The 12,879-nt window shown below is 34.8% G+C and overlaps 1 protein-coding gene across 1 annotated transcript in view; it reads left to right on the top strand.

Moving 5' to 3' along the window:
- Window positions 1-12,879, top strand: part of LOC149067647 (rho GTPase-activating protein 44-like) — a 110,226-nt gene that overhangs the window by 50,170 nt on the left and 47,177 nt on the right. The window contains exons 6-7 of the mRNA XM_089252478.1: window positions 6,192-6,324; window positions 12,108-12,258. Of these exons, the coding sequence (XP_089108604.1) occupies window positions 6,192-6,324; window positions 12,108-12,258 (284 nt within the window). The remainder of the gene's footprint in view (window positions 1-6,191; window positions 6,325-12,107; window positions 12,259-12,879) is intronic.

A 12,879-nucleotide genomic window follows, 5' to 3' on the forward strand; every position in this document is an offset into this window, starting at 1 on the left:
ATGCTTGTAAATTCTCTAGATCACTTTTTGGTCACTCACTGACCTAGCCTCTGGCTATCTAGGCAGAGGTGGATTAATTGAGGGTTATACAAATTTTACTATCCTTCCCCCAATTTTCTTGGACAATCATTCTTCAAATCTGACCCCCTTCTGAACTTGCCGCCCTGGGCTATGGCCTGCTAAGCGCCTCATAAATACACCACTTCAGGGTGAGGCTAACAGGGCTTCTCGTAATTTTTTTATGTTTAAGTCTACAAATTCATCGTAGTGGGGCCTAAAAATATGAATAATCTGAGCAAAGAGCCTCCCCCCCCCCAAAAAAAAAACCTAGCTCAAAAGCCCTCCTTCACAAGGTGGAAAAATAGGCCTTGGCCCCATCCAATGATTTGAAATCTTTCAGGCGCGAATAAATAAGTACCTTCATTAAACGTTACAAGTGGATTCTGGTCATAAAACTTTTTTAGAAACCATCGTAAAAATCGTTCTAAGCGGAAAAACGCTTTATATGGGAAATATCAATCGATATTAGTGAAAGATGGGATCACGAAAATGAATTGTATTGAGCGGGAAGAGTTTCTGTCACGCGAGCAGTGCCGCGATCAGATGCTTGGTCAGTATTTTGTTCCTCCCCCCCCCTGTAATGTTGAGAGACAGAAGGAAAGTAAAAGGGTGAAATATACCTCCCCCCGGTCCAGCGCTCGGGGCACCAACCTCACCTCCCCCTACAAGTTTTGGCCCTGAGGAACATTATGAGCGGAATCCACTATATAAAATTGATTGTGTGATGTCGGATGTACTGCCGGAATTAAATTTAACCACGAGAGGAATCTTTTCAGATAAAAAATTTAAAATTAATATTGTGCACTTAAATTTTCAATGTTATATTTAAAAAAATTGTAATATATTTTCATATTTTACCTCGACTTCCTACTCGCATAAGCCCGATTTATCATTCAATGTATTGTGTATTTGTGTTTGATTTTTATAATCAAAACTCGAGCTAAGGTGATTCCAAATTAAAGTTTTCATCTTTCGTGAGTTTTTTATTTTCACAAATGAGATATTTATGTCTGAAGATTGAGAGAATTTTGTTCTTCAGTCAGAAACGCATTTACAGTTTTTCTGTCCGTGGGTTACACAAATTTTTTGGCCCTTTTTCTATTCTAGTCTAATTTTCTTGACTACTTCTTCCTCGAATTTACCACCCTGTGCTATAGTCCACTTGCCTCCTCTCCCTATACTCCTGAAAGTACACATGCATTAAAGTTACTCTTTTAGTCATTCGCATGCTTGCACACTGTTTTGGTCACTCAAGTGTTGACACTGTTTTGGTCACTCAAGTGTTGACACTGTTTTGGTCACTGTTTGGTTACTTGCACACGCTCTAGGCAATGCTGTCTTAACGCATGCCCCCCCAACACGGGTAGGGACCTCGAGTGCAGGCAGGAGGGAGGCCTCGTTAAAATGATATCTGTTTAAAATTAAACCAGGTAAAGAGGCCTCAGAAAAATCACTTTGCCAGAGGACCCATGACGTGATTAAGACGGTTGTCTCTAGGCCACTCACTGAACTGGCCTTTCGCTTCATGGGTCACTCGTTTGGTCATTCACCCCTGCTTACTCCCACTCTAAGAAACTGTTTCGCTCACTTACGTGCTTACAAATTCTCTAGGTTACTCTTTTGGTCATTCACTTACCTAGTCACTTGCTGTCTGGGGCAAAGGTGGATTTCATTGAGAGTTATACAAATTTCACCACCCTTCTCATTCTACTACCCTACCCACCCATTCTACTAATTTTCTTGATCCCTCTGAACTTGCTGCCCTGGGCTATAGTGCTCTAAGCCTCCCCACCCCGTAAATACCACACTGCCTTCAGTGGCGGGACATGCAAGTTCAAAATCTGAGCGTTGTAGAAAAAATATCTAGGAGAAAACTAAAGGAATATAGCAGCAGCAGCAAAAAAAAAAAAAAAAAAAACGCTGAAGGACATGAATATTTATGGAACTATAATAGAGATATGAATTATTTTAATATATGGGTTTCTGACGCAAAAATTTTCATAAATCGGGTGTACAAAGCTGGAAATTTTTAATGAATTTTCTTGATTTGATCGTCTTGTTTGAAAATTATAAGCCGTAAATGAGGAAGTTAAAAGGTGTTATTTATGAATCATCAGTGGGCAAAAGTTTATTTTTACAGTAGAGTCTCTTTCCATTTGAAGAGAGGATATAAATTTGGTGTGATAACATAAATAAACATATAATATAAATAAAATTTTCTTTGAATTTCTAAAATCGTTCATAGAAACACAAATTAAAATTGTCAGAAACGTGAGTAATTGAAAGAAGATTGTTTAATGTTCCCTAAACAAATCGCTAAGTCTTAAAAGCGTATTCGTGAACACCAAAAGTTGCTAAAGTGGGCAGAGCTTAGCTGTGGACGCTTGAGTTTCCAGCAGTGGTTCCCAAACTTTTCAGTGCATATGCCAAGAAGATCAAGGGTAAAGATTAAACAAGGAGCGAAACGAGCAGAGACCACAGAAAGCTCACCTGACGGTCCCTTTGGTCAGGTCCAGTGTTAGGTGACAAGTACAGAGCTGATATAAATAAAGTACAAGCTAAACAGAGCCAACTGAGGGCCCCTCATGAATCGGCCAGCAAATAAATGGGATACTGAACGAGACAAGCCGAGACCACAGAAGGCCCACCTGGATTCCCTCACTGATGTAAATGAAGCTCATTTGGCCGGTCCCAGCGGTGGCACACAAAATCTGAATAGATAATAAAACTATCCTGTGCTGCACTGAAACCGAAATTGCTTTATCACTACCAACACCAGACATGACCTCCTTCGAGATATAAGCAGATTACCAAACGGTTGGGTCATGGTGGGAGAACACTCTCGGCACCCACGCACCAACACACAGGTCTTCTCATCCCAGGACAGCAGCAACCGTACCCTCTGAGCCACCCGGAGGCCTCCAGGAACCACCGAGGACACATTCGCACTGCCCATAAAAACTGCTTTATCATGGAACCTGCTCGCGAGAGGCAAAAGCTGTGCCACGTAGATTCAAAATTATTTTTTTTTGCATTTTTCACAAGCGCAGTGTGACCCGTTACGGGTAAATTCGAACCCAGATCTACTTTCAGAAGCTGGCTCCCTAAACACTCGACTGCCAGGCGGCTAAAGAGGCCTTACAATGTTTATAAATACAACAGATTATTCAGTCTGCCCAACAAACTTTTTACTACTTACGGTATTTTTTGTGAGGATAGTCGGATCAAATGTCCAAATTTATTGTCAAAAAAAGCTAATTCATTAGTTGTAACATTAGTTACTATGAGCAATTTCCTAAATATGTTGCTTATTGAAAAAATATATAATTTGTATTAATATAAATTTTAATTCAGTTTTAATTTTTAATTAATTTAATTTTTAAATTCAAAGTTATAAATAATTTTAATTTTGAGTTAATTTGAATTTTTAATCAATTTTTACATTTTAAGCATGTCTGGAGTTTGCGGGCACTATGTTGTTCCTCACTTAACGAAACCTTCACCTTAAAAAATCGCCCTCCTCCCCCCCCCCAACACATCACTCTGGATCCGCACCTGACTCTACCCACCCCTCACACCTAAAACGTGATGAATTGTCTGTGTTTGTAGGAAGTAATGTAATTGGTTGAAACCTTAACTGAAACCTACCTTGAAAAAAAAAATCGAAAATATCGAAGAAATCAAAAAATGGATATCAATCTGGGGGCAGTTACACTAATCAGAATGTTAAAAAAATCATGTGTTATTTTGAGACCATTTAGCACCTTTTTACTGCTGTGCTCCTTAAAAAATGTGAATTTTATTTTTTTGACCCACCCTACTGCACATTCCATGATGAAAAATGCTTGTTTAGGCATGCTGTATCATCCCTCAAAGTTTGTTCGATGAATTCTGAATTACCCTGTACGTGTTTACTCAAAATGCTATCAAAGTACCTGTATATCTAGCTTTGTGCCAGCTAAAGTGCTTGTACAGTGAAACCTGTACTAAGCAGAACGTCAAGAGACTGAAATAATATTCTGTTTTAGACAGATTTTTGTTTTATAAAGGTGCACATCAAAGCACTAATCATTAATGACCAGAATATATAGTGCCCGTCTTAGGCAGGTTTGACAGTAATTTTAGGATTAATGGATCTTTGGTTTAACTATGTAACCAGTGGAGGAGTAATCTCTCACTAAAACTACTTGCTGTCTATTTGCATAAAAATCTTAATGTATTTATGCATTTCTGTGTGTGTGTGTTCTGAGGTCTAATTTTTTTGAACAATATTCAGGATATTCTAATTTTTTAAATTCCTTAACCAGTTCAATTTTTCACTGATATGCATTGAAAAGTGGAGCATCTTTATTCAAGAAAAATTTTTCCTTAACTATGTGCACATGCAAGAGCTTTCCTCCCAAACTGAGAGAACAATAAATTCATTAGAAAAATAATCTATCCTTTTCTATTTATATATTCCATGTGACATTCCTTCACTTCCTTGAAAAAGAAAAGCATAAAAGATAGAGTTCAAACATTCTTATCAAAATGTGAACAAAACGACTCTCCCACTGTGGATATGTTTAAGAGAAACCTTGAAGAAGATAGAAGGGGAAATTATCGACTTTGATTTGATCTAAATAGTTGTTAAGGTTTTTGCGGCCATCATTTGGTGAAAATTGTTTGTTCGGATTCGAAGACCGTCGTCTATTTGAGTTAGTTCTCAACGTTTCCCCAACTTCAAACTTTAATTTGATCATTTTACAAACATAGTTTGTGAAAAAATCAGTTGTTCTATTTTTGTTGAAACAACTGTTTAGGTTAATTTACATTTGAATTAAGTGGTTTTAGTGTCTAAAAACCCAATGTTTCTCTATCACAATCTCAACTCACTTTCTTAAAGTTCATGAGTTAACTGGAATCCATGAAGTTAACTGGATATTAGATGCTAGCAGTTTATACAAATACAAATACAACGCCACAACAGGCAAAATGCCCAACGAGGTGGCTGATAAAAAGATGCCCATAAAAATATGGATGTCATATGTTTCAAAAATACAGCAACCCAATTAAAAATGCAATTAACACAAATTACAAACAATATATACACATGATAAAATATTATACAATGCCCATAAAGAATACTTATGGTTGTCTTATTCTAAGAATGGATAGCTTCTCGATTTACCCCAACATGTTTATCGTATTTCTTTTTAAACGTGTCAATTGTGTTACAATTTACTACCTCCGGGGGTAAGCTATTCCATTTATTAACAACCCTATTGGAGAAAAATTCCCTGCGACACCATAACCTTGCATTGTCCCTCACCAATCGATACTGGTGTCCCCTTGTAAAAGCAGTCGATTGGCGGTGTACTAAAAGTTCATGGTCCATCCTATCCATCCCATTGAAAATTTTGAACACTTCGATCATATCTCCTCGACACCTGCGTTCATCCAATGTAAACATATTCAAAAAATAAAGTCTCTCTTCATAACTCAAACCCTGTGTGCCAATAACGACACGCGTAGCTCTTCTCTGCACCCCTTCAACCAAGTCTATGTCCCTCTGTAGGTATGGTCTCCAAAACCTTACAGCATACTCCAGTCCAGGACGAACTAAGCCTCGAAAAAGCGGAAGAATGACTTTAGAAGAACGCGAAGAGACCTTTTATTCTATTCAATCATTTTCAAAATACTTTCAGTAGTTGCAGCAGAATATAAAATATATTTTCAGACTAGTTTAGAAAATATGATTATTTATGGAAATATTTTTTTAAGCTGCATTGAATTTATAGAAATACATACAGTATAGTCTTAATGCAGTTGCCACTCAATTTTATAAACCTCTAATTTACGAACCAAAAAGTTTTGTTATGAACTAGTACTCTGGTCAAAAACAATGTTATGTCTTTAAACATATTTCCCATTTATAAACTTTCGATTTTTTTTCCAGAATAAGCACATTTTTATTGATGTAAATTTAAAAATTGTTTCTTTTTAATGAGAAATACTTTATATAGTGAATATATATCAGGAATATATTCTTTATATAGGGAATAGTTTATTACTGTAATGATACATGTTTATGCATTTTTTATTTCTGTTGTAAGTATTTGTGCTAAGAGCAGCTAAATCTGTGATTGTAGATTTCTATCTGCAGAAAAACAACAAGCATCATCATCAACTACAGGCGTGAGTTCTTCGGCAGCTAAAGTTGAAAAAGTAGATACCTTAAAAGATGAGCTTGAGGAGGCGTCTTTGAAAGTTGAACAATGCAGGGTATGTTTTATATGCATGTTTTGTATGACCAAGTTATTAACAGCACCCAATTCAACCAAGTTACTTATAGAGCATGATTTGTTTGTCACTAACTGATCTTGAATAATCAGTCACTTTTTGCAATCTGGGACTGATATAACTTATCCAAAACTCAAAGATCAAAGAACCTTCAGGCCAAATATCTTCATTCCACAACACTCCTACATCTTTCAACTGCACCTCATCATCATTCGTTGGTGTCCCAAGAGGGAAGAGCTTAGGCAAATTTGCCCATTACTCTGACACCAAGTAGTGTAACAGAAGTTGTGGGCCATGTGTATGTGAGGAAATATTGTTCCAATCAGATTTTCCAGGAGTTTTGTAACATTGTTGGGAACAAAAGGCATGGTAACTGTTACCATTTTATTAAATATTAAAACCCCTGTGAATGGAATAGAATAAAATACCTGAAAAAATGATATAGGCCATATATAAGTAAATGAGGAGGCAGCTACTATCTGTGATACCCTTTTAAGGGAAAAAGGAGCAGAGGAGGTCTCCTAGCGATATTGCCAAAAACTCAACATGAAGTTATTGAAGAATATCAGATGAAAGTTTGGATCGGAGCAGAGAATTGGTACTCACCATGAGTTCAGGTATTTAGTATAATTAGGAAAATTTGCCAAGTTGTAAATGTGCTGACTGCATTTACTACTTCACTATGAGCATCACCTGATCATCATCAAAGTAGTTACTTCTTGGGATAGAGAGAATGCAGGGCAACATCCTACATAGTGAAGTGGAGTTCCATCTTCTCCGCACACAGGACAGATAGACGAATCTGTCAGTTGTATAGATATTTTGTTAGGTTAGCATGACCAGTGATGATCTGTATAACCTGTCGAATCTGTTTTCTATTCAGTGAAATATGTTTTTGGCAATATTCGGTTTGGTTCCCAAGGCCAGTTTGGCATGTCTGCAGTCCTACCCTGAGTTCTGTTACCGATAATGCTTATTTTCTATCCATTGTTTGGCATCTCCTTTTGTAGTTGACATGGAAACGTTCAGGTCCATATAACTTCAGATTCGCTGCTTCTTTGACTATTTGATCTGCATGTTCATTTCCATGGAAATTTACATGTCCAGAGATCCAGAAAATATTGACGAGGTTGTCAAGTGCTGCTGTTATTCAACATATCTGTGCAGTAGTTGAAATTTGAAGTTGTTAAGAGCCATTAATGCCGCTTGGCTATCAGAGAAGATAACGATTTGTTTATTATGATACCCCCTTTAGCGATTAACGAGTACTTCAGCTTGGAAGACTAGAGTCATTGTAGTGGTGGTAGTGATGTTATGATAGTCACAATGGTAGTGGTGTTATGGTAGTCATGGTCAACTCCAGAGATGCAGAAGATTGCTCCAGCACCAGTTTCAGCAATCCTAGAGCCATCAGTGTATCATTTAATATCAGCAATTTTGTTTCTCCTAAGTATGTGGATAGTGTAATTTTTAATAAAATTTGTTATTTTGAAACAGGAGTTTTTGGCAGTAGTAGAGAGGGGAATTTCTACTTTTCCCAGTAGATACCTGTCGACATGGTTTTTGAAAGAGTATCACAAAAAGGTCGGTTGTACCAAGTGCGGTTTCTCTCAGGCCTATACATGATATTAAAGACTTCTTCTTGTAGATACCATCACTATCTTAGAGGTGGCAACTTGAGACCAGCAATAGAAGGGGGAAGCTAAGTAAATCTTCCATGATTAGAATGCAGTCTAATCTTTGCCTATAGAACTTTTAAACTTAGAATCCTTTCTGTAGTACAGATTCATAGAAGGTTTTTACTAATGCCTGACGCCATACCAAACATCCATAAAGTAGCACTGGGCATGCAAAATTGCACCTCAATGTGAAATGAGAAATACGATTGGTATTTCATTTTCATTTTGGCATAAAAAAAGTAAGTTAAATTCCAGTTATTTATGAACTTGTTGACATCATCAATGGAAGTCTCTGGACTCAATCTTAAAATAAACACTTCCCCTTTTTCTTACAACACTTGCAGATTTCAAGAACAATTGATTATTTCTACCACTAAAAATCCTTTTTTGTGAGTTGTTTGCAGAATCCAACAAAATTAGAATAAAAAGCAGATTTTGATGAACTATTAACAGATGCAGGAATTTGTGACACAGGTGAGGGATTCAAGTTAGCATGTGCAACATAATTCCCAGATCAAGAGGAATCTGAAAAAAAAAAACAAACAGATTTTTTGATGTAGTAATTACAGATGGAAATTTTGATACAGATGTCATATTGCATTTGACATCTGTATCAAACTATCAAACACGATGTATCGCTACTCAATGGTACTGACATTGTTAAATTTTTTGAAACGACATCAACAAAAGTTTTTGAGATATTAGAGTTTTAATCCTTGCTAACATTTTTGACCAAAGATGAAGAAGTAAGTAAGCATCATGATTTCTCTATTCGCATTTTTAAGTGGACTTGAATTGATAAGATTTTTTAAATATTTTCCTATCTTTTTCCAGTGCCCATTCAAAATTGGAATTTACTTTACTACAGATCAAGTTTATTGCTTCCCCATGCTATTCAACTTAAAATCAATATTGCTTGGAACCATTTTATCAATAATTTTAAACCTTTTCATTGAAGAGCAGTTTTCATTATATCTAGCATTTACCAAGATCACAATTTCAGTCATGTTATCGAGTTTAACTTCTATATTTTTGAACAAGTTTATCTGCTCACCATCAAAGTTAAATCCATTCTCTGGAATCACACATTGTTGAGTTGCCAATGACATGCAATCTTCAAATAATATCATTAAATCAGCAGCATAGTTTTCAAAATACGTCCTGTTGTTGATTGTAGATGACTTAATTAGCCAGATGACGGGTTAAGTAATTTACAAACTTGCAAAAATTTGTTACAAAATTCTATTACGATGATGACGAGGACAGGCATTATGTATAAAATCAAACATACAAGGCTGTAGACATAGTTGAATGAGCAGTGATGCTACAATCATGGCCCCCACTCACATCCTGCTGCAGGACTCTAAGAGTAGGGGGCTCCCTATTTTAGTGAATTTTTAGTGTGGAAAAATCAAAAACTGATGACATCAGTGATGAGAATCGCCCGGGTCCTAGTCAGGGTTGTTTGGTTTAGACCTTGGTTTTAACCAAGTGGTTTTTTTTCAAAAAGTCAAATAAAAGTGGCCTAAATATAATTTTTTCCTTGAAAAATATCATATTGGTTCATTATTAGCCAAAGATTTTCATTTTTATCACATTTTATATTCTTGGGGTATATTTTGATGGTATATCTTTAAATGGCATAAGATGGTGTAAGTGGTTTTTTTTTCAAAAAGTCTCATAAAAGTGGCCTGAATATATATATTTTTTTCATATGAAACATCTCAGTTATTTAAAGTTATATACAGAAGCCAAAATTTTTCTCATTCTTAACACATTTTCTAACCTTTGGCTACATTCTGATGGTCTATTTTTACCAAATTCATGAATAAGGATTGTATCATACATCTAAATGTAGTGGTGTATTATCTCACGAGGTTTCTTTTTCCCTTCACAAAGAAGCAGCAACAGTAGTGATACGATACCATCATGCTAGGGGCACACACACACACAGGTGGTCGTATAATCCAATAAAGACACCAGCTGTCCCTAAAGGACAAAGACTAGTGTACTAGTAGTTACATTACCTCACAGACATTTTCATTTTCTTTCCCATAAGAAGTAGCACATCTCCTACTGTATATCTCTGTCTTAATATTCAATAGTTGTTTTTTATACTTTCACTGTTAGGCCCAGTTAATCAGACTTCTACTATATAGTAGTAGTAACAGATTTATGAAAAATAATCACAGCTAGTGATACAGGGTGATTATAATTAAAGTTTTGATTCAAAAACTATACAATAAGTACTGGTCAGAATGACTTGGAAATTTGCATAGATACTGCTGAAGCAATAGAATTTTCTTTGGCGAAAGATAAAAGTGCAAGTAGTGCAAAATGTGCAAGTAGATGATGCTGTACTTGGCCAGCAGTATAATCTATTGTGTGTAGCCACATCATTTCGGCACTTCCACAGCATCAGTGTGTGGATAGAACAACTTGTATCAAGATGCACATTGCAATACCAGCAAAGCAGCTGTTGAAGACCCATTTTGACAATAACAGGATTGCACAACACCTGGCCGGCCATCAGTTCATTTGACCTTAACCCTTGCAACTTCTGGCTGTGGGGGTACCTCAAAATGTTATGAACAGTGGTCAGATTGCAAACGGTGAATTGCAAGCTTCAGCGCATCCCCTATATGTTAGAAGTTTCTCAGGAATATTAACGTGGGGGCATGTTTGGTTTAATAAAGGTGAATTGCAAGTGCATCCACATCATGACCATAACATACTCTGATCTGTTGTTAAACAAGAATTTTTGTGCTTTCACATCATAGCCAGAACACGGTGTGGATAACATATTTAACATTTCTTGAGTAAGTTGTAGTTATTTGTTCAATTACTTCACTCTATTTTTGTGATGTTTCCATGAACTATGAAATCGTGAAATGCTATAATTAAGTTATCATTTTGCCATGACTGGCTATTGTTTCCATTCTGCAAGAAAATTTCCCATGTGTTGGATGATATCATTAATTTTACATTTTAAAGTTTTTTTCCCCCCTTTACTTAATAAAATTATATTTCTCCAAGAATATTTCATATTAATTTTCAAGTCATTCTGACAATCTTTCTTTTTTTCACAGTGTTTTGAAATCAGAACCTTAGTTATAATCACCCTGTATATCATAAATCATCATTAATTAATCTGCATTATTTATGCTTCATTAAATACATTATATTCACCTAATTTTTATTATAGTTTTTGCAAAATAGCTTTCTAATTAAGCATAGTGAATGTAACTGGAGAAAACATCTTTATATTATATGATTAATAATAACATTAAAAGAAACAAAGACGAATAACATTAAGCAAAAAATAATTAAATTGCAAAAGTTGGTTTTTGTTAAAATGTAAGAAATATTTATTGATTAATTAATATGGGAATGGTGTTAATTACATTAATAAACATTTTATTTTAATTGCTTGTTAGCAGTTTGAATGATTTTTGAGAAATTTTATTGTTTTTAACATTAATACTATTTAAAACAAAAAAACCTGGTTTAAACCAAAAAAACCCGGTCTTTTGGTTTTTTTCACCAACCCTAGTGCTAGAGCTCTCATCAGCCTCACCCTAAATAAGAAGTGATAGCTCAAAAAATGTAAACCTGCTTGAATACATACTCGTATTTCTTTTTATTTATTTTTTATCATTCATAAATGAACAGCTTTATATATATTATATTCTTCTGAAATTTGGAGTGAACTGAGGGAGAGAGAGAAGGAACATTTTCAATAATGTTGAATTTACTGTTGCAGGCTTGTTTCGGAAAGCTATTTATATCATATAATATAACCAAATAACAAACTTTACAGTTTTTAGTTAATGAAATATCTGAGCATCAAAGCTACACAATTGTAACAAGCAACCAACTATTATATAACTTTAGGGCATTACGTATCTCGCATCATTTATTGTATTGCAATATCTGAAGTTGTATTAATTTTTTTTTGGTTTTTATTTTTTCATATGAGTTGTAGTTAATTTGGTCAATAAATTTTTATTATAATGATTTGGTAACTATAACTTGACTTTTTTCTGTAGAAAGTTTGATTATGTTTTTTATATTATTGAATTCTAGGATGCTCTTGCTTGTGAAATGTTTTCACTCATCAGTAAAGAACCACATTTATCAGAAATATTTGTACATCTCCATAAACTGCAAGCCACTTATCACAGAAATGCATTAGCATCTTTAGAAGCATCTCTTCCCATATTAGAGAAAGAATTAGGTAATAGTTTCTCCCAGCCTTTGTTTTATCCTGACCCTTGTTGACATTAACCTCTATTGTTTGCTAAGAAGCTTACTTTGCTTGGTTTATTCCAATAATTTGAAAGTAATCCCAAAATGCTTGAAAAAATAGGGTTTTTTTCCCCCTGGATGTAAACTTTGCCTTAATTATATGACTAAGTGACATTTTAAACTGAATTTATGTAAAAACAATAGTTGAAAAAAAGCTTAAAAATTATTTTTTTCTATTCAGCTGAAAATTATTTAAAAAGCTTAAGCACTGTGTTTTTCGAGCTTTGTACATTGTATTTATATCAGTATATATTTGTACAGGTATTTATATCATGAAACTGTAATTAAATTTCATTGGTTGAATACAAAAAAAAATTTCAAATTAAAAAAACTTAACTATCAAAATGAATTGCCAAGAAATCAAAATAAGTGTTCAAAAATCCATTTGATCATTATATTTTTATGTAAATTATCAGGAAAAGGAGTCTTGATTTTTTTCTATCTAATGTAATTTATCTATTGCTTAAGCATAGTAGTTTCTTATAAGCAGCTGCATCAAGAAAAAGGACAGAAGGAAAAAAAGTTCTGTAGAAACTTTGTGACTTCTTAC

This window comes from Pholcus phalangioides, unplaced genomic scaffold (assembly GCF_987345545.1).
Source record: "Pholcus phalangioides strain wild (caught in Gottingen) unplaced genomic scaffold, Ppha-v1.0 ptg000029l_1, whole genome shotgun sequence".
In the NCBI taxonomy this organism is placed as follows: domain Eukaryota; kingdom Metazoa; phylum Arthropoda; class Arachnida; order Araneae; family Pholcidae; genus Pholcus; species Pholcus phalangioides.